At 40.7% G+C, this 26,206-nt stretch overlaps 1 protein-coding gene and 1 long non-coding RNA gene across 9 annotated transcripts in view; both read right to left on the bottom strand.

Moving 5' to 3' along the window:
* The window catches only part of TMEM241 (transmembrane protein 241), a 219,716-nt gene extending 198,813 nt beyond the window's left edge, over window positions 1-20,903 (bottom strand). For 6 of the 8 annotated variants that reach the window (XR_007471730.1, XR_007471731.1, XR_004485311.2 and 3 more), the window contains exons 1-3: window positions 20,717-20,899; window positions 18,004-18,050; window positions 11,603-11,680 (exon numbers count right to left, since the gene is read on the bottom strand). Coding sequence is in view for 5 of the 8 variants with exons in the window: in XM_033435334.2 (XP_033291225.1) it covers window positions 11,603-11,680; window positions 18,004-18,050; window positions 20,717-20,788 (197 nt within the window). In the remaining 3 variants the exon portion in view is untranslated. Of the gene's footprint in view, window positions 1-11,602; window positions 11,681-18,003; window positions 18,051-20,716 lie in introns of all 8 variants that reach the window. The other 2 variants (XM_033435331.2, XM_004273785.3) reach the window with 2 other exon arrangements.
* Window positions 1-26,206, bottom strand: part of LOC125961273 (uncharacterized) — a 217,981-nt gene that overhangs the window by 142,592 nt on the left and 49,183 nt on the right. The window lies entirely within an intron of this gene.

Genomic DNA, 26,206 nt, shown 5'->3' with positions numbered 1-26,206 from the left:
CAGAGCATGTACTGTGGGGAGCATGATGACGAAGGAAGGCGTGTGCGGGGCGAATAGCGGCTGGCCCAGCTGTGGCAAGCCCGACACTTCAGAATGGAAGGCCAGTGAGGCCCCAGACATGCGTGCCCCACCCACTCCTAAACAAAGAAAACTCCCGCCTACTCTCATACATACTTCAGGAGACGTCAGGGTATCTGGACGTGAGGGAAATAAAACAGCGCTAGGGAACCTCTTGTATTTTAACCCCTCCGCCCTAAAATACAAAGAAATAACTTCAAAACGAAAGTTTAGGCAAAATTAGAAGATATGTATAAATATAAATTTTCTGGGGAAAAATTTCTGAAAAGGAATTGGGACCTTTGAAAACTTAAGATGTACTGCAAAGTTTTGTAACATAAAAAATGCAGGAAAAATTTCCTAATTGTAACAAATTCTTTACAGCCAAAGACTTTTTATCCCAGTGAAACCATTTTGGACTTCTGAATTCCAGAACTGTAAGATAACAAACCTGTGTTATTTTAAGCCAAAAAAAAAAAAAGGGGGCTTCCCTGGTGGCGCAGTGGTTGAGCGTCCGCCTGCCGATGCAGGGGACACGGGTTCGTGCCCCGGTCCGGGAAGATCCCACATGCCGCGGAGCGGCTGGGCCCGTGAGCCATGGCCGCTGAGCCTGCGCATCCGGAGCCTGTGCTCCGCAACGGGAGAGGCCACAACAGTGAGAGGCCCGCTTACCGCAAAAAAAAAAAAAAAGAAAAAAAAAGAAAATTTCCATCTCTGTAAGTACTGTAAGTACAGAGCATAGCACAAGGTCTGACTAAATTTTCCTCTATATCTTACTACTAGAGTAGAATTTTTCTCTCATTAAAGCATAAGTTTCTTTTTGTTGTTAAAAAAAAAAAAAGAACTTCAACCAGAAAAAATATACACAGGCTGCTCCAGGAATTAGAATTTGGACCTCTGGCTTCCAGGGTTTCCACGACTGTAAGTGTGATCTTACAACATGGAGGGGTCAGACCTTTCAACAGCTACCGGGGCAGATAAAATTCATGATGACTGAATTTTCCATACTCTTCCAGGCAGTGTGGAAACAAGGTGAGTACCAGCTACAAAGGCGGTGCTTCTTTGTGTTTTTGCCATCTCTTGAAGCATTTCTTTAAAATCCTTTCTTCAGAAAGAAAGGAAACTAACTTTTACATCCTAGGTAGGTCTGCTAAAACTGAGGACTCTTTCCTCAGGAGATACAGCAATAAGTGATGGAAACTGTACCTGGTTCTGGGCACTGGAGAGTATAATCTTATTCACATGGTTGCTCAAATCTTTGGAAATTATAATTAGCTCTCTTCACTCCCAAGGAATGTTCCAGCAGTTAGCTGAAAACTTTAACCAACAGCTCTAAGGGATGGACACACTTCACACATGTCCCTGGGCTGTGCCCTTTCTTCTAGGTCAGGGCATCTAGGGCTGGGATCATCTAGGGGTCATCTAGGTTATCTAGAGGTGGGAGTAGGAAGGATGCACAAGTATAGAGCAGGAGGCTCTGTGTAGTAGAAAGAATGTGGTCAGGCAAACCTTCCTATTTAGAAGATTTGTATCCAACTCTAAAGCTAGTTGATTTATATCCCAACTCTAAAGCTAGTTTGCAGTGAGAGCTCCGTTTGACATTTATAAAATGGCGATAATAATGCTCAGAAGGCTATTGAGACAATTAGCTAAAAGAATGAATACGCAGCATTGAGGTAGCACGTGGCACATTGAAAACAACACTCAATAAATGTTCTCCTTCTGGCTTTTCCACACATAACTCCAAGTTCAGATGCCACTAGGAAAGACTGACAGATCCACCTAAGATGGCCAGAAGATGGCCAAAACACCATAAAGAAAATGAAAAGATGATTAGCAAACCAGGAAAAACACTGGCAACATATAAAACAGGTTGGAGTTTAATATCCTTGATGTATAATGAGTGTTTACAAATCAATAAGAAAAAAAACAACTCCCCAAAAGAAAAACATTCAAAGGACAGAAATAGGTAATTTTCTCTCTCCTTTTCCTGTCTGTCTGTGTATGTGTACGTGTGCGTCTCTCTCTCATACACATACACACACACACAAGAAACACAAATGGCCAATAAACATGTGAAAAGTTATTCAACCGCCCTAATACTAAAAAGAACTTTAAAATAAAACAATGATATATCAAGTTTTGCCCAAGAAACTAGCAATTTTTAAAAGATGGTATCTTATACAGGGGGTCATAAAATTAATGCCTTCATATACTGCTGTGGGATATAAATTGGTATCTTTCGGAGGCTACATATGTACTACTTGACTATACTTTATTATTTATTATTATCGTTGTTGAGGTATTTAAAGATATCTACAGTGATGTTTCCATTTACAAGTGGAATAAAACTGCTTTTGACCTCATTGTTGATCATCAAACATTCTTCAGCCTGGAGCCCTCCCCCTCCGGATACCTGCATGGTTCACTCCTTCACGTATTCAAATCTCTGCTCAAAAGTCATCTTTTTTTTTTTTTTTACATCTTTATTGGAGTATAATTGCTTTACAATGGTGTGTTAGTTCCTGCTTTATAACAAAGTGAATCAGTTATACTTATACATAGGTTCCCATATCTCCTCCCTCTTGCGGCTCCCTCCCACCCTCCCTATCCCACCCCTCCAGGCAGTCACAAAGCACCAAGCTGATCTCCCTGTGCTATGCGGCTGCTTCCCACTAGCTATCTACCTTACGTTTGGTAGTGTATATATGTCCATGCCTCTCTCTCGCTTTGTCACAGCTTCTTATCCATGAGTCCTTCTTATCCACCCTATATAAAATAACAACCCCCCCCATCCACTGGCCCATACTCAGGCACACACACATACACATTATCCACTTACCCAGCTCTATTTTTCTCTACACCTATTACATCATCCACTTTCATTTTTAGTTGTTTCTTGTCTGTCTGCATCAATTAGAATGTAGCTCTATGAGGGCAAGGATTTTTGTCTGTTTTGTTCATTATGCACCCCTTACACCTAACACAATACCTGGCATAGACAGTAGGCACTCAAATACTTGCTGAATGAATCACCATGTATTATTTTTGTAACTTAAAAAAAAGAGTTTTCCCTTCTCTTGCTAGTTTGGTACAAAGCAGCAAGATACAACAGGAAACTGCAGTCATGACTCTAATTCACATTTCTTCCTCTGCTTTTCTCAAGTGCTTCAGAGACTTTGCCCTGAACAGAATTGCTGGCGCTTACAGCTACTCAGTTGTCAAAGGTAGGGATGCAAGCAAAAGGTTCCACATCCTGCCGTCTGCCTGTTTGAAATGGCCCCAATGCGAGAATCCTAAGAATTTCAAATTCAATAAACATTTGTAACGATCATGTTGTAGCCTATAACTGTGACAACAAAAAACCAACTGCATTAAAAAACAAACATGTTTTTCTTCAACAGACGTGAATTTAGAAACTTGAAATGGAGGCAGTTATTTTGTTTCCTATAATAATTTATCTCTTTTTCTTATTAAAAAGTGGTACCTTCCATGTTAGAAAATTTTGAAAACACAGATTATCAAGAAAAACATTATAATTACAATCCTACTACCCAAAGATAACCACTGTTAATACCTTGTTACATCTCCTTCCAAACAGCATCCATATGCACGTGTATGAACATTTCAACAAAAATGGGATCCAATTGCACAGGTTGTTTTATAACCTGCTTAACATCTTTCCATGTCAAAAAAGTCATCCCCAATTTATTAATACTTGAATACCAGGCTACGGCTTGACATTTAAGCTTATCCTAGGTTTTTACTATTCTAACACAGTAATGATTATCCTTGAATATATTCTCTGCTCATATTTATGATGTTTTCACAATATTCAGAACACATTTCCTGAAGTGGAATTGCTGTTCAAAGATACACACGTTAAAGTTTGTAACTGATTACAAAATTGCCTTCCAGAGACGTTATACTGACTCATTCTCTGCTATGATCTGCATGTTTATGTACTCCCAAGATTCATATGTTGAAACCCTAACCCCTAGTATGACAGTATTTGGAGGTGGGGCCCTTGGGAGGTAATCAGGTCATGAGGATGGAGCCCTCATGATGGGATTAGTGCCCTTGTAAGAAGAGACACAAGAGAGCATGCCTCCTTTCTCCATCTCTCTCTCTCTCTCTCCCCCTCTCTCTCTCCCACACACACACACTACCACCATGTAAAGATACAGGAACAAAGCAGACATCTGTAAACCCACAAGAAACCCTCAACAGAAACCAACCACACTGGCACCCTGATCTTGGACTTCCCAGCCTCCAGAACTGTGAGAAATAAATGTCTGCTGTTTAAGGTACCCAGTCCGTGGTCTTTTGTGACAGCAGCCTGAGCTGACTGAGACGCTCTTTGGCAGCTCTAACACTGCATGATTCTGAGACACCCAACAGCCTGCGCATTAGGAACAAACGAGGCACATCTATTAAGGCACCTCCTCTCCACCTTTAATTCATAAGGTGGCACCATCTGGGCCTTCTGTGCTGGTTTATTCTTACATTGTTCTACGTGCCATCAAAGGAGGCAAGATGGGATTAAATCCTGAGGAGGTCCTGACAGAATCTCGAGTCTCCGTGGTGTGAGGGCTGAGCCAGGGGTAGGGGTGTGTGTGTATGTGTGTGTGTGTGTGTGTGTGTGTGTGTGTGTGTGTGTGTGTGTAGGAGGGATCTTACAGGAACTCCTTGGGGGAAAGACTGCAGGCTGTACTCTATTGAAGGACTATTTGCTACAGGGTCTGCTTTGAAAATAGTGGTGATACGCAATTATTCCTACGTGAGTTATAAGCACATATGCTGCATCTTGTTTGCATCGTGTACTTTTTCTTTTCTGCTTGTGCACGCTCTACTGTCCCTAAGAACCCTGATGAATAAAGCATTTTACAAGAAGCTAACAATAGTCTATTGGCATGAATCATAAAACTGTTGTTATTGAGATGAAGGCTAATTAAATTAAATCATTTGTTTTTCAAATAGAGCATGCATTATTGAGGGAACATCTGCTCCCTGAAAACACTTAGTTTATCTGTTCATGGGAGCCTGGAGCGATCCTTGAGTCTTAAAAGTTCTCTGCATTATACTGACACCTAGTGACCTCAAAGCAGTTTCCAAACATGAAAATAACACCTGACCAAGATACCAGAGTTGATGTGTTGATCATTGATTGACACTGCCTAAAACAGTAACACACCTTATAACTGTAAAATCAGTATTTGCTTTACAATTCAAAAGGACTTCTGCATACATTAACTTCCTACTTATAGAAGACACCTAATTTCATCTTTTTGGTCCATTCCTGGTGAATATGGTCCTCAAAGTGTCTTACTCCCTTTTCTCGCTGCTTCCTCCTATTCTTAGACCTTTCTCCTTCATTCCTTACTCTCTCCCTGACTCACAGAGGGCCACACTCCCTTGTCCAGCCCTAATATTACTTGGACCCAAGAACCCTGTGATGACACTGTTTCTCAAAGAGGATAGCTTAGAGCCGGGAGGCAGCAAACAAGGGCCCGCGGGCCAAATCCCACCTGCTGCCTGTTGCTGAAAATAGCATTTTATTGGCACACAGACACACCCATCCGTTTACGTTGTCATGGCTGCTTTCCCGCTACAACAGCAGATTTGAGTAGTTGTGACAGAGACTGCATGGCCCACAAAGCCTAAAACATTTACTTTCTGGCTCTTGTTTGCTGACCCCTGATTTAGAATAAGGCAGCTTGGGTCCCAACGTCTGGAACTTTCGAGTGGTGGTACCCTTGGGCGCCTCACCCCTCCCCTGGGAGGACCAAGACTGGATGTGCAGTTAAGTGAGCCTTAGGAGACAGATGGCAGGCATGGCACAGAACAGAGAAGTCAGTACTAAGAAATATAGTCCAAAAAAGAAAAAGAAATATAGGCCACCCAGGTCCCCGAATAATAAGTGAGGCAGGATAGAAGAGGCACATATCTCATCTCTAATAGACGTGAGGAAGAAAGAAAACCCAGTACAAGCACCTTGCCTGTGCACAGTCCACGAGGGACTGCAAATCCAAGCTAATGTGCAAGACGTAACTCCTTTGATCTCAGTCTGGGGAGGTTTACATTTCACACCATGGACTTAAGAGGCCAGAAAGGGTTATATGGACTCAGAGTGACTTCCACACGTGGTGTATCTATGACAAATCGTGAGTTCAGCAGATTCCTATGCACTGAGTGGCGTGGGCATGACCTGCAGGTGTCAAAGGTCAAAATATCCCATCCCGAGAAAGGCAAACACTGCATGGCATCACTTATTACATGGAATCTTTTTTTAAAAAGTCAAACTTAGAGAAATAGAGAGTAGAAAAGTGATTGTCAGGGACTGGGGGGTGAGGGGAACAGGGAGAGTTTGGTAAAAGGGCACAAACTTTCGGCTGCAAGATGAATAATGTATATTGATTACTCACGAATGATGAATAACATATCCTATGAGGATCTAATGTATAACACGTTGACTACAGTTGATCACATTGTACTGTATAACTGAAATTTGCTAAGAGACTAGAACTTAAATGTTCTCACCAAAAAAAAGAAAAAAAAAAAAAAAGGGCTTCCCTGGTGGCGCAGTGGTTGAGAGTCCGCCTGCCGATGCAGGGGACACGGGTTTGTGTCCCGGTCCGGGAAGATCCCACATGCCGCGGAGCTGCTGGGCCCATGAGTCATGGCTGCTAAGCCTGCGCATCTGGAGCGTGTGCTCCGCAATGGGAGAGACCACAACAGTGACAGGCCCACGTACCGCAAAAAAAAAAAAAAAAAAAAGATAAATATGTGAGGTGCTGGATGTGTTCATTAACTAGATGGTGAGAATCTTTCACAATGTATACGTATAGTAAATCACCACATTGTACACTTTAAACATCTTAAAATTTTATTTGCAAATGACACTTCAATAAAGCTGATACTTCAGAAACTCCTGTCCTTTTGCCATCGCTGGCCTCCTGGATTCCCTCCAGGTACCAGCCCAATCACCACACCAACACCAATCAGCTTTTATTTGATATTTTATCCTTTTCGTGGCTCTAAGCTTGTTTCCTGAGGAAGTTTTGAAAGTTCACTGTATTATCCCCAAAAAGTAATTTCAACATATGTATATATGTAAAGCATTCCTCTGGAGAGAAAACAACTGGGAAGAATATCAAAAATACATGAATTTGAGTGCTAACTTTCCTCTGTGAGCAGAGATGACTTTTTAGAAAGGTATAAGAGTCACTCAAAATGAAATATCAATACATTACAACATGATTTGGGAAATTCCAACCACCAGTAGCTTTCATAAAGGTGGGCTAGCTCACTTAAAAAACAATAAATAATCAATAATTAAAAAGAAGTACAATCTCGACCCTGATTGTCTCACTATTCATTTCTTTAGGGAGAAGGCTGAGTTAATTTGGAGGTTTTAACAAAGATATTCGTTATGCTTCCCCAGCAAAGACTCTTAATGTAAAATTGTGGTGTGAGGGCTTCTTCATCTATTAGAAATCTCTGGTCACAAAGGTATCATGGCATAGGTTTTTTTAACTTAGAATTTCTCATACTTGAAAACCTTGAGAAGCAAAATTTTACCCTCATATGCAGAGTGGACAAAAAGTTGCATGTAGGTTAAAGATTACTTTCAAAATGTTTTTCTTTAAACATGCAGCCTGGTAATATAGGAGCCAGGAGATGCCATCTAAAGTCTCCAGTGAAATCATGCCTGAGTCGGTCCTCAGCGATGGTTCTAGAATCTAACAGAGTGACACGGTCTCACTGTGCTACCAGGCTTCCAGTCAGCTGAAACAGGTCACAGTGTTCGTTTAGGATCATGTTTTAGAAATACAAAAAGCTTTCAGCACAGGACTTCCAACATCTGCTAGAAAAATCACTTCAACGCTCTGCAAAGTCTTGGCTACAACAGTTGCCACCACATAATGACAAGCTTGTGACTGAAAACCAGTGCTATCTTTCCCAAGACAGAGGCTTCCAGGGCATCATCCAACACCCGCTGATAACAACTGGCTGCCAGGCAAACATCCTGGGAGAAGAATGATTCCATCAGATCACTGGGTGGAGTCAATACATGATGTGACCAGAGGCTGACAACCACCGCAGGTATGGCCTCTTTGCAATGTAAGAAACACGGTGCCAGGGTCTGCGACTTGTTTGCAAGGGAATCTGGGATTCTGCTGCTGTGCTCCAGGCTGCAAGGACAGTCTAAATGAGCTCTCTGTGGCATAAGCTATTAAGGACCAATTTGGAGCCCACCCTCCAGCCCCATCACTATAACTCCATGATGACATTCTATCATGCCATCAGGGACTCCAAACGGTCTTCCAGCTGTTGTTTCCATTTTTAGTAGAGCCCAACCTCTGCTATCTCTGCACAAGTACACAGTCACACAGCAAAGCTGGGCTTTGGTTCTCTGATGACATCACTGGAAAACCAAGCCCAGCAGGAAACAGCAGCCACAGCAAACACAAACCCAGCCCGGGCACACACAGGAGCACTGGAGCTGGGTCCTTGCTGCTTGCTACCTGCTAACACCTCTTTGCCCAGGGCCCATCGTAACTGGAAATCCTGAGCTGTGACAGCAGTTATTAACCACAAGACCCACTACAAACTAAGACACTAGAATCTCTGACGAGAAGCTTAGCTGAGCTGACACCATGTGTGCGTGGCTGTGAAACCACCTAAGGAAGTCCAGGGGATAGAGGTGAAAAAGTCTCCGGGAGATTTAGCAAGGGGACCAAAAAGGGATATGATTATGGCTCTTCTGAGATGGGTGGCGCCTAGCGTCATGCAAGTTAAAGGGACAACAGTGTCTAGTGGATCCGTCTCTGTCAAGGACCACTTCTTCCAGGAGAAGCATCTTGAGAATCTTTGACTTCACCCAGTTCTACTAGTCATCCCCTCTACCCACCTCCAAAAAAAGCAATAAGAATATGAAGAATTCCATCAAGGGATGAATGGATAAACAAAATGCGGTATATAAACAAAATGTGCTCTATACACACAATGGAATATTATTCAGCCTTAAAAAGGAAGGAAATCCTCACACATGCTTCAACATAGATGAAGCTCGCAGACATTATGCCAAGTGAAATAAACCAGTCACAAAAGGACAAATACTGTATGATTCCATTTAAAGGAGGTACCTAGAATAGGTAAATTCATAGAGACAACGTAGAACAGAGCTTTACCAGGGGCCTGGGGGGGCGGTGGAAGGAGAAAGGGGGAGCTATTGTTTAATGGGTACAGAGTTTCTGTTTAGAATGGTGAAAAGGTCTGGAAATGGATGGTGGTAATGGTTGCATAACATTGTGAATGTACTTAATGCCACTGAATCGTACACTTAAAAAATGTTTAAAAATGGTAAAATTTATGTTATGTATATTTTACATACAAAAAAATGTTTGAGTATGAACAATGGCATCACTTTTAAGGAAATATGACTAAGGTAATGTTTATTTAATTTTAATTTTTTTTTTTTTTTTTTGGCCACACCGCACAGCCTGTGGGATCCTAGTTCCCCGAGCAGGGATCAAACCCAAGCCCTGGGCAGGGAAAGCACAGAGTCCCAACCACTGCACCACCAGGGAATTCCCTAAGGTGATGTTTAAATGACCATTATGAACAAGTAAATAATTCACATCAGAAATTATAAGATAATCATAGTCAGGAACACTGTAAAAGAGGAAGATCCGGGGCTTCCCTGGTGGCGCAGTGGTTGAGAGTCTGCCTGCCGATGCAGGGAACACGGGTTCATGCCCGGGTCCGGGAAGATCCCACATGCCGCGGAGCGGCTGGGCCCGTGAGCCATGGCCGCTGAGCCTGCGCGTCTGGAGCCTGTGCTCCGCAATGGGAGAGGCCACAGCAGTGAGAGGCCCGCATACCGCAAAAAAAAAAAAAAAAAAAAGAGGAAGATCCATGTTGATCAGCACCGGTGGACCCCAGCGCAAAATCTGACGGCCAATTCCCTGATTCTAGTCCAATCTCTTGCTTCTGTGGAGGAATACATTCAACTATTTGGAGTCAAAATGCTTCATCATTTAACTAAATCTTAGAACTAAATCTTAGAACTACCACAGTCCTTGTGAATTCAGGGCTCCTATTCGTTTAAATGAAGACCCATTCTCTTTGAACTATCCACCATAACAATGGAGGATAAAGTAAGACCTGTGCTTAGTAACACATATAAAATCCCCAAATTTTATATTTTGGGGTTTTATCAAGTGGAGGACGCTCTACCATGGAAATGTAAAATTATGACTTAATGAACTACTCCTTTGGATTAGTTAAGCATCTTGTGTGTGACAGTCTTTCAGAATATGGACTGTGATGTAATAGGGTCAGGGAAATTAATCCACACCTCAGTTCCCAGGGCCTCTCCCTTGTCAAACTTCTTCATACCAGTGTTTTGCTCTCCAGTTAAATATTTTCAGAAGAAGCCAAAATTATTAATATTTATACTGGACTCATTCTCAAAGCTTCTCCAGAGCGCCAGGCCAAGGGATGACTTAGCAACGAAGCAGTTAATCTAATTCATGGAGAAGTTGGGCAGATAACTTGGACCACGAGGCAAATGGTTTGGCCTGATCATTCAGTTGGGTTGTTTACCTTATTCATGTAAACCTTGACTTCATTTTCTTTTCATTTTGTGCATCATTTCAGGCAAGGCATGATGCTCTCAAAGAATCATGAGGATTTATTTGGGTGAGGCAGGACTGAATAGCCAATTCGGATTACAATTTTGGTTGAAAAATGTCATTGTCTTTGACATTTCTTTCAAATCCATTTGAAAAGCGGTCTTAATAGGATCATAACAACAATGTGTGATCTGAATCAGACCCTGGATCAAATTTTTGTGGAGAGGGCTAGAAAGAATGTTACTGAGAAAACTGGCAAAACGTGAATCAGTCTATACGTGAGATAATAGTATTGCATCAATGTTAACTTCCTCACTTTGATAACTGCTGTAGTCCTGTAAGAGAACAACCTTGCTCTTAGGAGATACATGCTCAACAATTCAGAAGTAAAAAAAAATCTGCAACTTACCTTCAAATAATTCAGAAAAAAATTACATGTATACAAATATGTATGTATATATCAAGTGAAACTGATAAGAGAAGCAAGGTGAAATAATAATTGGGGAATCTGAGTAAAGGATACGGGACTTCTTTGTACTATTTCTAACTTTTCTGTAAGCAGGAAATAATTTCAAAATTAAAAATTTACCCAAAAAATTTAAAGCTGATTTAATAACTTATTCATAGCAGTCCTATGATCTACAACAAAGCCAAATTAATATGGTATTATAAATTGTATATCTCAATTTATTTTAATATTATAAGAGTGGCATTATTAACCAGGAAAACACTACTTGAGCTCTATTTGATTACAACATCATTTAATCTTAAGATTAGAAGGGAATTAAGAGATCATACAACTCAAATAAACACCCGTGTTTCCCAATGTAACACCACAAGAAGTTAAATAATACACAAGGAAGCTGGTATGAGTCATGAATCAATCACAGAAGAGGTGGTCCTACCTTGAATTGCTGTTGATCTCCGCCCAGCCCAGTTTCCATGACACATGAAGCAAGAGTCCACCAATTAATGTCTGCCACCTGAAAAGGATAAGGGCCAATGTGAATTTAACAGAGTGCCATGGTCTCAAATGCCATCCACCCCCAGCAGATCTGTCGAGTGACACAAATAGACACGTGATCCTTCTTACAACTCCTTTCTCCCACTTTCTCCAAATTATCATCCCAATTCTCAGACCCATCCTTCTCAATCTCTACTATTCCCTGAGTCCAGCTGTACCATTCAGTGCTGACACTGATGGTCTCCTCTTCTTATTCTAGACTTTTCCTGAACAATCTCACCCACAGCCACCACTTCTCTATGACCTCTGCACTAATGGTTCCCATATCCCCCTTCTCACGAGGATATGGCCACCCTGATACCCCACAAGCTCCCGATGATAACATGCCTAAAACATTACCTTGAACTTCCCTCTCCCCATCCTGGTCATTCTCCTACTATCCCTAATCAGCCAAACCAGAAACCTAGATGTCATCCCAGCCCTCCTCTGTCGTCACCTCCCTCAACAACTTACAAATTCCTATTGACTTTATCCCCATAACCTCTCTGAAACCCGAAGCCTTCCCCTCCACCCATCTGCTTAATTCAGACTCTCATCATCCCACACCTGGACCACAGCATCAGTTCCCTAACCGGTCCCCTTCTCTCCAGGGCTGCCCTGCACCATCCATTCTCCATCCTGCAGCGAAAGGGTTTGTTCTAAAATGCAAACCTAATTGTGCCCCTCACTTGTTTTAAAAATAGCTGATTCTTCCTGGTGCTGTAGGCAGCAGCCCTCGGCCTCTTTTCTGCTGCAACACACTTGGGGTCATGAAGCTCACATGAGACACATTTCCTCACGTGCAGAGTTTAGGGGGAGCACAGGTGACAAGATAAACACCCCTCCCTCTCCCACTGCAGAAAGCACAGCAAAATGCCAAATGAGTGACCAGTACTACAGGCATAACTGTATCCTATTCCACACTAATTGCTTTTACTCTATTTTTGGTGAGTCATTCATAAATTTCAAAACCTTATTTTTAGTTATGACTTGAGACACCTACCTCGGAGGTTATTACAGCACACCCGTGTGTTGGGACACGACACCGGAGAACCCCTGGTCTACAGAACAAAGTCACTTGCATGTGACATAGAAGCATTCCAGGACTTGCAGCTGCCCCTCTCCAGGGTCAGTTCCTGTCCATCTGTCAGTGGCAGCCACATTCCAGCCACACCGAACAGGCCATAGCCTCGGTAATGTGCCAGGCCATTTCATACTTTTTAGAGCTTGCACGTGCGGCCCTCGTGACCCATAACGTCTTCCCTTCTCCTCCGTGTTGGTGGACACCTGCTCATCCTGTAAGATCCAGGTGTTACGTCTCCCTTGTGAAGACTTCAATGACACCGCCAGGCGGAGTGGACAGATATGGGTCGTGTCTTCCAACAGCTCGGTCTAGAGCAGTGGATCTCAATCATGTGGATCTTCCCCCCCAGGGGACATTTGGAGACATTTTTGGTTGTCACAATTGGGGATGGGGGAAGGGTTGCTACTGGCACCTGATGAGTAGAAGCCAGGATGCTGCCCCACACCTTACAACGTGCCGGACAGCCCTCCACAACAGAGTTATCTAGTGCAAAATACCAATGGCGCTGAGGCCGAGAAACTCTGGTCTAGAGGGAAGTAAGCTAATTAACCAATAATTACAATGAAGTGTGATACAGTCCTAATGGGAAGAGTACCAGGTAGCACAAAACACCCTAGCAGAGGCAGTTAATCCAGTCTAGGGGGTTGGGTGACTCTTCCTAGAGGAAGTAAATTCAAGCAAAAGCCTGAAGCCTGTGCAAAGCGGGAGACCCAGAATGGACCAGGGCCCACAGGTAAGAGAGACAATGGCTCCAGCAAAGCTTCTTACAGAGGTTCAATTGGCCTGACCTTAGCATGTGAGTACTCGAGGCGGGGGCTGGTCACAAGGGGCCATATCAATCGTCAACGAGCTGGGGCTGCAAACTGGGGACCCACTGAAGGGTCTGCAGCACGGGAGCGACACTGCCACATTTACCTTGGGGAAAGCTCTGTCTCTTTACAAGGGAGAGAATGTTTGCTGAGAAAAGCAAGACCAGGGGCCAGGAAGCAAGTTAGGAGTTGTTAGGGTGATTTGAGAGATGATAGTGGCCCAGGAAGAGGCGATGAAGAAGGTGGACAGGTTCTAAAGATGTTTAGAGGTCCTAGCTGTTGATTAGACGTTGGGGTGAAGGAGACAAAGAAATCAAGAATAACACAGGTTTCTGAGTAGGGCGACTGGATACAAGGTACCATTCACCCCAGGTAAACTGAAGAAGAAATGAGCAGGCTCTAGGAGGGCAGGGATTTTTCTTTCCTTCACTGAAGTAGTCCAAGTGTCTAAAACAGTGACTGGCATATGCATGCGACCAATTTTCTTAGAATGAGTTATTCTGCCCTACTATGTGCCTCCTGTGTCCCTGGCATGGTTCTAGGCATCAGGGATACGCCAGTGACAAAATGGATTGTTTTTGTTGCTTAATTCTTGCATTTGTAGACCTTACATTCTATCGGGGGAGGTGCATTCAGTCTGACATCTACAGAGAAGGAGGGGAAAAGGCAATTCAGGTGAAAACATCACCTTTTCCCACTAACTTCCCTAAGTCCCTCTACCCGGAGAGAAGTGAAAGGACAATCAGGATCAGCAAATGGAAAAACAGGGGCTTCCCTGGTGGCACAGTGGTTAAGAATCCGCCTGCTAATGCAGGGGACACGGGTGCGAGCCCTGGTCCGGGAAGATCCCACATGCCGCAAAGCAACTAAGCCCATGCGCTACAACTACTGAGCCTGCACTCTAGAGCCTGCGAGCCACAACTACTGAAGCCCACATACCACAACTACTGAAGCCCGCGTGCCTAGAGTCCAAGCTCCGCAACAAGAGAAGCCACTGCCATGAGAAGCCCGCACACCACAACGAAGAGTAGCCCCCGCTCACGGCAACTAGAGAAAGCCCGCGTGCAGCAACGAAGACCCAGTGCAGCCAAAAATAATAAAATTAAATTAAAAGAAAAGAAAATGAGAAAACAACATCCCAGCTTTATTGACTGAAATATACACGATCATAGATGATATTTTTTTTTAAGTTTTGCTGTGAAATATTATGGAGAAACGACAAAGTAATTCTAAAGTTCATCTGAAATAACATATCGGTGATAATATACAGAACAAAAATTCAAAAGCATAAAAAAGTGGTGAAAAGTCTTCTCTTCCCTGTCCACTATCTGCACTTCCCTGTCCACCACCTTAGTAGTTCCCTAATGTAACCACTCTTACTAGTGTCTTCATCTTTTTTTTAAATAAGGAAAACATACACACATTTCTACTTGATGGTAATGTACTATACTGTTATGGACTTGCTTTTGTTCTCCATTAAATGAATCTTGAAGACCTTCCCTTGTCAATACACAAGAGTTTCCTTATTTTTTAACATTTGAATAGTATTCCATTAGGAATACAATATAATTTATTTAATTGGTTCTGTATAGATGAAAATTAGGTTGTTTAAAAATGCTCTCTGGGACGTCCCTGGTGGTCAGTGGTTAAGAATCCGCCTTCCAATGCAGGGGACAAGGGCTCAATCCCTGGTTGGGGAACTAAGATCCCACATGCCGAGGGGGAACTAAGACCCGCAGCTAAGACCTGACACAGCCAAATAAATAAATATTTAAAAAAAAAAGTCATTATTAAAAAAAATGCTGTCTCGTGGATGGACCTAGAGACTGTCATACAGAATGAAGTAAGTCAGAAAGAGATAAACAAATACCATATATTAACGCATATATGTGGAATCTAGAAAAATGGTACAGATGAACCAGTTTGTAAGGCAGAAATAGAGACACAGATGTAAAGAACAAACGTATGGCCACCAAGGGGGGAAAGCGGCAGGGGAGGGGGGGATGAATTGGGAGATTGGGATTGACATGTATACACTGATATGTATAAAATGGATACCTCATAAGAACCTGCTGTATAAAATATAAATAAAATAAAATTGAAAAAATAAAAATGCTGTCACAAACAGCTGCAATGTTTCACATGTATATCTTTGTACATATTTCATTTACATAAATGCAAGTAAACCTCTCAAGTAAATTACTGGAAGTGGAATTGCTGGATTGAAGGATTCAAACCATGCTATATTCTGCCAAAGTGCCAATCATAGATATTGTACCAGTTTGCCACCCATGGTCAATATATGAGAGCACCTGCTTTCTTTCATTCTCATCAATGCTACGCTATCAAATTTTGAAGTTTCATTTTGCAAACCTTGTTGGTAAAAATATACCTCAATACAGTTTAAAATTATATTTTCTTATGAATGAAGAATATCTTTTTATATGTTCAAGAGCCCTTTGTAGGTAGGGATTTTTGTTTTTGATATAAAGATCTGGTTTTAGTGCACTGGGATTGTATAATTGCTTTATATTTTTTAAAAATAATTGATGTTTTATTCATGGTGAATATTCCATGGGCATTCGAAAGGGGGGCATAATCTCTATTTTCAAGATACAGAGTTTGATATTTATCTATTAATTGTATTATTTATCAAATATATACATATGTTCTAGTGTTTTGTTGGTCCAATTGATCTGTCATGGAAAAACAGTAGTAAATTTGTCTCCTATCACTAGTATGTTCCTATTTAGCCCTGGTATTCCTGCTGTTTTTATTTGACAAATGACGATGCCCTGTTGTTTGGTTGATAGATATTCATCACTATTTTATTTTCACTTTGAACTGCATGCTCCGGCATTATAATGTGTCTTTTCATTTTGAACTGCATTGCTTTAACATTGTTAACACAGCTTTCTTCATTTGCTTAATGTTTTTGTCCTGAATTCAACCTTGATTGATATTAAGATCTCTATCCCTGCTTTTCTGGGTGCAATTGTGTGACACTTAAAAAAAAAAAAAAGGAAAAAGAGAAGAGGGATGGCGTGCTGTGCCACATATTTAAATGCTATAATAATGAAAACAATTTACCACTAGCCCCTTTCCATAAAAACTGACAAATAAGTGCTCAAAAACAGACCCTAGAAAAATGACTTTACATATGATACTAATGACCCAAAGGCAAAAGGAAGGATTATACAATAAAATATAATAAATGGGGCTAGTATAAATAAAAAACCATTAGGGGAGGAATGATTTCTTCACATTGCACCATACACTAAAATAAACGGATCATAATTAAGAATTGAAAAAAGCTTTAATGACTTATAGGTGAATATCTATATGATCTTGTGATAGAGAAGAATAAACATAAAAGCAATGGTAGCTATCACAAAAGAAACGATCAATTTAAAACTAAAATATATTTTTTTAAAAGATGGGGGCGGGGGTGGAAGTTTGAGGTGAGAAGGGGAAATGTGAACGCCAGAGCACTCCATGCTGCCTCTACCATTTTTCTAGACTGTTGACCCAACTCTACACCATTTTCTATCTTCTTCCTAATAATAGCATCTCTCAGTCACAAGATCACACACTGGATTCATCTGTTTCTCTCTGCTGCTTCATTCCTACATTCAAACGATGAATTCTCTATGATGTCACTTAAAAAAACTAAATAATCAAGGTAATTATAAACAAAATGAAATGGCAAAGAAAAAATTGAAAAAAAAAAGAAATTCCAATAAATATGATAGAAAAGTGGTTGGCATCCTTTAAATATGAAGAATTCATTAAATAATAAAAAAAATACTAAAACCCTAGTAAAAATAAAAGGGTTAAAAAAAGAAAAAATAAAATAAAAGGGTAAAAGGCACAAATAGACACTAAAAAAAGAGATGCAAGTGGATAACATAAGAAAACTGTCCAATTTCATGAATAATCTAAGAAATGATAAGACAAAATAATATGATACCATTTTTTGCTCATGAAATCAGCAGAGAGGGAGAAAGTAACAGTCATGGTTTGAGTATAATACATAGAAACTTTCATACACAGGCTGGGTTACAATGTAAATTGGTAAAAAGACACTGGAAAAGAATTTTTTAATATTCAAGCAGACTACTAAAGAAGTTCATGTTCTTTAATCTAAATTTCTTATATAGGAATCTATTCCAAAGAAATAGTTAGAAATTTAGCAGATCTGAATGCAAAAACTGTCTGAGAACATTGTTGTGTTTATACCCCCAAAATGGGACACCATTCAAATGCCATTAATAGAATGACTAAATAAATTACAGGATGTCTATCTAATGAAAAAATCTATGCAGTCATTAAATATATTTTGAACAACATTTAATGATGCTGGTTGGACATTTCCTACAAATGTATATAAAGTGCATAAAAGATACTCACCCTTGGAATAATGTAGGGTAGGTAAATTTCAAGACAGACAGGACATACTGAAAAACAAATACCAAATTAATGGACATTTTCAAATTATAGAGAATTGATAGATCATATAATCAAAGAAATCCCTACTAAAGAAACATAAGTATACTCAAGTTTCAAAAAGGCCTTTTTTATTCCTCCCCAAAAAATCACACACTGGGAAAAAAAATGACCTTCCAATTCATACTAAAGAGAGAGACTAAGTGAAGTAAGTCAGACAGAGAAAGACAAATATCATATGCTCTCACTCACATGTGGAATCTAATTTTTTTTTTAAGTGATACAAATGAACTTACTTACAAAATAGAAACAGACTTACAGATATCGAAAACAAACTTATGGTTACCAAAAGGGAATGTTGGGGGGAGGGATAAATCAGGGGCTTCGTATTAACATACATACCCTACTATACATAAGATAGATAACCAGCAAGGACCTACTGTATAGCACAGGGAACTCTACTCAATATTCTGTGATAACCTATACAAGAAAAAAATCTGAAAAAGAATGAATATATGTATATGTATAACTGAGTCACTTTGCTGTACACTTGAACTAACACAACATTGTAAATTAACTATACTCCAATACAATTAAAAAAAAAAAAAGAGAGGGGGGACTTGCTTTCCCCAGGGTCACCAGAAACCTGACAATCTCTCAGTTGGGGACGCAACAAAGTGGAACACACAGCAGCTGGGCCAGATATTGTGGACATCTGACCCCTCAGCATCGTCCCAGACCCCGGAAGTGCCATGTTATAACTGCGGTAACACCAGAGAAAACCAGACAAACCCCTGGACACTGTTTGTTTTCTCGGGGTATCCACTTTAACTACTGCCCAGTTTACCTAAAAATCCACCGCCTTCTGTGTTTCTCTTCAAGTAAGAACTGCATCCTGTTCATTCTTTCCTTTGTTTTCCTTCCATTTTTAGGGTTTTGTTTGGTTTTTGCATTCTTAGGATTTTTTTCCTAACTAATTCTTCTTAGGTATATTACATTTTTAGGTGTGTTTTTTAAGGATTTGTTTAAAGTTAACTCAGTTAAGGTCAACTTGTATTTCTATTATGTCTTTTAACCAAATTTACAGCACATTATGAATGGGAGAACTGTATTTTATCTTTCTGGGTATCTTTTTCTATTGTTTTCTATGACTGAACACTTTAAGAATTTTTTAAAAGCCTAAAAACCATTAAATGGCTTTAAGCAAGGGTTCTACTGATACTTCACATGATCTGAAAAGTGCAATAGACTGGTGTTGGGCAAGTTTACATTTATACTTTTTTTCCCCATGGATTAATCAACATGTAATTCCCCTCGTATGAGCTCCTAAATGCCACAATTATGGTTAACTACCTGTGCTCTGGTCTGTGTTTCCTAGAAATGGACCTTCATTCTTCTCTAAAGTCTATTTACTCACACAATTCAGTTTGTTCCCCTCCACTTTTCCACGATATTTTCTTTGTAAAACTGAGACAGAGAAAGGATTGAGCATGTGGGCCATGACCTACATCATCCTCAACAATGTTCATGACGATAACAAATGCTCATTTATCGCTATTTGCTAATAGTTCTTTTCCAGAGAGCAAGAGGGCTTTATTCTCAAGAGGGAGTGGGGAGAGAGCAGTCAAGACCCTACAGTGGGGGAAGGAGGTCCTGAGCTCCCTATTGCCACTTTGGCTTGGTGTCCACCCTGGAGTCCAGGACAGGGGGTGATGCCCCACCCTAGCCCACAGGGATCCAACATTTCCCTGCATGGTACCAAATCCAAGGCCAGCTTCTCCCTCCTAACAAAACAAAAACATGGTACCACTGCTTTTCTGCCTCTTCATCAAAAGAGTTCTACGACATTAAACAAAATTAAGTTTACATCTTATTTTTTAAAATAATTCCATGAAGGGGCTTCCCTGGTGGCACAGTGGTTGAGAGTCCGCCTGCCGATGCAAGGGACATGGGTTCGTGCCCCAGTCTGGGAAGATTCCACATGCCGCGGAGCGGCTGCGCCCGTGAGCCATGGCCGCTGAGCCTGCGCATCCGGAGCCTGTGCTCCGCAACGGGAGAGGCCACAACAGTGAGAGGCCCGCGTACCGCAAAAAAAAAAAAAAAAAAAAAAATAATTCCATGAAAAAATCTTGAATATACTGGAAGTGCCTGGGATGGTGACATAGAAAAAATAGGTTTGAGAATCAGTGGTGTGAGGCAGAGATGGAGATGGATTGGTATCTTCTATTTAAAGGTTTCTGGAACCTTGTGGGGTTCTGGGGCAGGGGCATGTTTAGAAGAGAAAGCAGGATGTGCATGATTTCTTCGCCTACTCTTCCTCCTCGAGGGAACAGGAGCCAATTGCTTTTTCTTTCCCTAAAAAGTGGTCCACATATCCAAAAATTAAGTTCCTGGGAATTCACCAGTCAAAAACATCCAGTTTCCCAGGAGATGTAAAGAATGCATTACAGGACGAGAACTGGGGACAGTACCGTCCAACAAATCTTATTTCTAAAAGAGCATGGTACACAGAGTCGTTTTCTTCTCCATCGTCATCAGGAACAAATCAGATAAAAAGCTGGAGGCAGCATTTGCTCTACACACGATTTGGGGACTAAGATCGCCCACGGGCAATCATCAGCACCCCGCGCCCGCCTTCCTCACCTTGTTCGTGAGGTAAGAAGCCCGCCCTCCTCACCTTGTTCGTAAGGTAAGAAGCCAGGTAGCAGGTACAAAACGTGAGGCCGACCAGGCACCTCCTCATGCACATCTGTTAATTTGAGCCCCTTCCCGGGGACCCCGCAGAAGCCCCACGGCCGCCGCGCGAGCCGGTCCACCTACACCACGACTGCTACGACCGCCACGTGACTGCGAGCTCAGCCAATCCGCGCAGGGACCGCCCCCGGTGCCTGCCTCTTAAAGAGGCCGCGCGTTCGCAGGCCTCGTAGCCTCGCGGTGGGCTGGGCGGCACTCAGCTGCCCAGGACAGCGGAGGGAGGAATAGGTCCCCCAGGGCTGCTACCGCCCGTAGAGCAAGAGCGGACAGTAGTTGTTGTAAAAAAAGTAGAAAATGGTAGAAGTGGGGAAAAAAGCAGCTGACAGAACAGTTCACAACAGTCCATTAGCATTTAAAGAAAAAATGTCCATAGCTAGCTCTAAGCGGTGGGAGCAAAATGTTGTTTGTGCTTTACTGAATTTTCCCAATTTTCTTCATCGAGTCTGTACTACTTTTGCAAACGACACAAAAAAGCTAACAACAAGAAATGTTATTTTAAAAGAAGGAAGGCTGAGGGGGCAGGAACTATAATCAGCGTAGTTTTTTCTTTAGGAGAAGTCAATCCAATTGCTTTGAAATTTCCATAAAATAAATCCTTCCAGAAGTAGAGCTTCAAGCACAGCCCCTATTCCTAGTCTCTAGGGAGGAAAAATGACCTAGTTAGGCTTCGGGCAGACAGTAGTAGACATGCACAAAAACATACTGAGGGACTTTGTCAGGAACTAGAGGTACAAGTGTCCGCACATATAGAAACATACAGATTTTTAGAAATACCCCATGCACCAGGAAGCCTTCACTCTTTTTTATCTGTATGCCCAATGTAAAATTGCTTATCAAACTGTATTATCCAAGAAAATACTGGATATATTGTCTCCACATAAAACACAAATAAACTAAAAATTTATTTTTCCTTGACAATATTTAGAAAACCTATTTCAGAGCTAAACAGTCCTTACAAAGAAACTTTTTGCCCAATAGAATTTGCTTGAAATAAATGGTTGTTATATACCTGAGATTTCCCTGGACTCTTTTAAGAGGTGAACAAATTCAATTCAGGCCTTATTACTTCCTAGTTATTGCTTAACTCATTTTCTCTGACAAAATTTGCTTAACAAGCAGGAACGACCAGCACAGTAAAGAACCATGCAAATAGAAGTTGACATTCGTAGCAAAAGTGCTGTAGATCTTACCAGAAGTATTGATTTTTCCAAAGCTGCATTATTCTGTTCCACAAAACAAACTAAACTAATACTGAATAAAAATGAAATTACCAGGTCTTACATTGATAAACAACAAGCTGCTATATATGAGACTGTGATAGACCTTCTATTCACACAAAAAGATTTAACTAGTTGTATTGTTAATTGAGATCTTTGAGGCCAAAGGGTCATAGTCATTAATTTGCTTTTTGAAAATTGACTGTTAAGTGCTCAAAAAAATGTTTCTTGAATAAACAAAGAAGGGAGCTTGGATTAAACAATAACTTGTGGGGTTTTTCTCCTCAAAAATCTTTTTTAATAATGAATTTTTTGACAGCACACATGGACAATTCTCAAAAGACGGCAGAAGTGGCTGCACACTTTTTGAAACTTCCTAAATTTCCCTTAGGAAAAAAGAATATCAATATCTCTTATGGATATAGATGCAAAAATCCTCAACAAAACACTAGCAAATGGAATCCAGCAACATAAAAAAGGAGTATACACCCTGACCACAAGTGATTTATCCCAAGAAATAAGGTTAGTTTAACATCCAAAAATCAATTAATGCAATACACCATATCAATATAGTAAAGGACAAAAATCACATCACCATCTCAAGTAGAAACAGATAAGGCATTTGACAAAGTTAAACACCCTTCCATAACAAAAACATAAAAAGAGGAACTTCCCTGGCGGTCCAGTGGTTAAGACTCTGCGCTATCACTGCAGGGGGCACGGGGTTCAATCCCTCATCAGGAAACTAAGATCCCACCTACATGTTGCAAGGCACAGCCAAAAAAACACGGACTGGTGGCGCAGTGGTTAAGAATCCGCCTGCCAATGCAGGGGACGCGGGTTAAAGCCCTGGTCCGGGAAGATCCCACATGCCGCGGAGCAACTAAGCCCGTGCACCACAACTACTGAGCCTGCGCTCTAGAGCCCACGAACCACAACTACGGAGTCTGAGTGCCACAACTACTGAGCCCTCGCGCCACAACTACTGAAGCCCTCACGCCTACAGCCTGTGCTCCGCAACAAGAGAAGCCACCGCAATGAGAAGCCCGCGCACCACGATGAAGAGCAGCACCCGCTTGCCGCAACTAGAGAAAGCCCGCGCGCAGCAACGAAGGCCCAACACAGCCAAAAATAAATGAATAAATAAATTTTAATAAAACATAAAAGAAATTAGAAAAAAAGAAGGGAACTTACTCAACACAATAAAAGTCACCTGCAGTTAACATTATGCTTAATGATGAGAGACAATGCTTTTCTCCCTAAGATCAGGAACAAGACAAGGATGGCCATTCTTGCCACTTCTATTCAACATTGTATTGGAGGCTCTATCCAGGAAAATAAGGCAAGAAAAAAACTTTAAAGGCATCCAGACTGCAAAAAAAGTAAAACTATCTCTGTTACAGATGACAGGATTTTGAATACAGAAAATCTTAATGAATCCACTAAAGAAATACTATTAGAACTAATAGATGAGTTCAGAAAGTTTGCAAGACACAAGATCAAAAAGTCAACTGTATTTCAATACACTTGCAATGAACAATGTGAAGAAGAAATTAATGAAACAATTTCATTTAAAATAGCACCAAAAAGGGGAGTTCCCTGGTGGTCTAGTGGTTAGGATTCGGCACTTTCACTACTCTGACCCGGGTTCAATCCCAGGTCAGGGAACTTAGAGTCTGCAAGCCCCACAGCTGTGGCCAAATTAATTAATTAATTAATTAAATAAAAATAGCACCAAAAAGAACAAAATATTTAGGAATAAATTTAGCAAAATAAGTGAAAATTTATACTCTGAACACTACATAACATTATTGAAGGACACTGAAGAAGACCAAAATAAATGGAGAGATACCCCATGCTCATGGATCAGAAGACTTAATATTGTTAAAATGGCAATATTCCCCAATTTGATCTACAAATTCAACACAAAATCCCATCAAAATTCCAGTTGGTTTATCTGTAGAAATTAATAAGCTGATCTTAAAATTCATATGGAAATTCAAGCGACCCATTATAGATAAAACAATCTTTAAAAAAACAAAGTTAAAGGACTCATAGTTCTTGATTTCAAAGATTACTACAAAACCTCAGTAGTCAAGAGAGTGTGATACTGGCATAAGAATATATATATATAGATCAATGGAATAGAAGTGAGATCCAGAAGTAACTCCTCACACTTATGACCAATTGAATTTTGACAAGGGCACCAAGAGAATCCAAGGAGCAAATTTAACCAGTAGTTCCAGGACAACTGGATATCCACATGCAAAAGAATGAAGGTGGACCCCTACCTCATACAACATACAAAAATTATCTCAAATGCTAAGTGAAAGAAGCCAGTCACAAAAGACCACATGTTGTGTGATTCCATTTATAGAAATAGCCAGAGTGGGCAAATCTATAGAAACAGAAAATAGAATAGTGGTTGCCTGGGGCTAGGGGAAATGCAGAGTGACTGCTAATGATGTGGGGTTTCTTTATGGGGTGATGAAAATGTTCTAAAATTGTGTTGATGGTTGCACAACTTAGTGAACATACTAAAAAATCATTGTATTGTACACTGCAAATTGGTGAATTATATGGTATGTGAATTATACCTCAATAAAAGTGTTATAAGAAAAAACAGACCCCCCTAACAAAACCACATCCCATGGAGACCATCAACTTCAAAACTAAGGGAACGAGGATAATGACAATCCTTGAGAGTGCTAGGATTGGAAGTGGTCATGAGGGGTAGCTCTGGAGTGCTGGTAGTATTCTGTTTCCTGATGGTTCCATGATGTGCTCACTTTGCAATATTCATATAGTTGTGTATGTATTACTTTGTATGTGTATTTTACTTCAATAAAAAGCACACAGTACAAAGAGACAAAGATATGAAAAATATGAAAATGTGGTTAAGAGTCATGGTGGACAGAATGAGCAGGTCTAATTCTATTTAATATGAATTCAGGGACTTCCCTGGTGGTCCAGTGGTAAAGAACCCGCCTTCCAATGCAGGGGACGCGGATTTGATCCCTAGTCGGGGAACTAAGATCCCACATGCCACAGAGCAACTAAGCCCATGCACCACAACTACTGAGTCTGAATGCCTCAACAAGAGAGACCGCATGCCATAACTAAGACCTGACTCAGGCAAAAAAAAAAAAAAAAAAAAATTCAGTAAAAAGAGAATACATAGAACGTGAGAGGCATTTTTTCCCAGAACTAATGTAAGGCATGAATCTTCAGATACAGTGAATCCTGAGCAAACCAAATGAAAAGAAATCCACTCTTAGACATACTTACATATTCAAGTTCACATTTTTATTGTATTAAAAATATACAACATATAATTTGTTATATAACCATTTTAACCATTTTTAAGTGTATAGTAGTGTTAATTACATGCGCATTGTTGTGCAACAGATTTCTAGAACTTTTGCATCCTGCTAAACTGAAATTCTATACCCACTGAACAACTCCTCTTTTCCTGCTCTCCCAGCTCCTGGGAACCACCATTCTACTTTCTTTCTACTACTTTGGATACCTTATCTAAGTGGAATCAAGTACATGTATTTTATTAAAAATTATCCACCTTTTGTTTATCCTTTATAGTCAGAACATTACATCAATTTAAAGAAAATAATGTGCAGTAAAGAGAACAAACAAAATATTTGTTATTAGAAAATGGCAATGGGGAATTCCCTAGCAGTCCAGTGGTTAGCAGTCTTGGCTTTCACTGCCAAGGGCTTGGGTTCAATCCCTGGTTGGGGAACTAAGCTCCCACAAGCCCCAGAGCTTGGCCAAAAAAAAAAAGAAAGAAAGAAAATGGCACTGGGTTGCATAACGTTCAAAAACCACTGTGTCCCAACTGAACCTAACTAACCTATATCCATAAAATCCCACTCTAGAAACCTTATGAAAATACTGAGTCATCACTAAACATATAATGGACTTTCCTATCCTTACACTACTGTTCCTTCCAGCTAAATTAGCTTTATAGCTTCTCTCCAAACTTCGTGGTCTAATTTGATAACACCTCCTCCATGAAGCCTTTCCACATCTCATCAACCCACAATGAATCCTGAAATATTTGTTGTCTATAGCTGTCATGTGGCAATTAATCATGCACACTTTCGAGACAGAAGTTTTGTATTATCATTCAATGTTGTTATGTGAATATGTTATCTCTCCAACCATATCTCACCGTTCTT

The sequence above is a fragment of the Orcinus orca genome, chromosome 15 (assembly GCF_937001465.1).
Source record: "Orcinus orca chromosome 15, mOrcOrc1.1, whole genome shotgun sequence".
Taxonomy (NCBI): Eukaryota; Metazoa; Chordata; class Mammalia; order Artiodactyla; family Delphinidae; genus Orcinus; species Orcinus orca.
The sequence above is the reverse complement of the archived record's forward strand: the minus strand, read 5'-3'. Positions and strand labels throughout refer to the sequence as shown.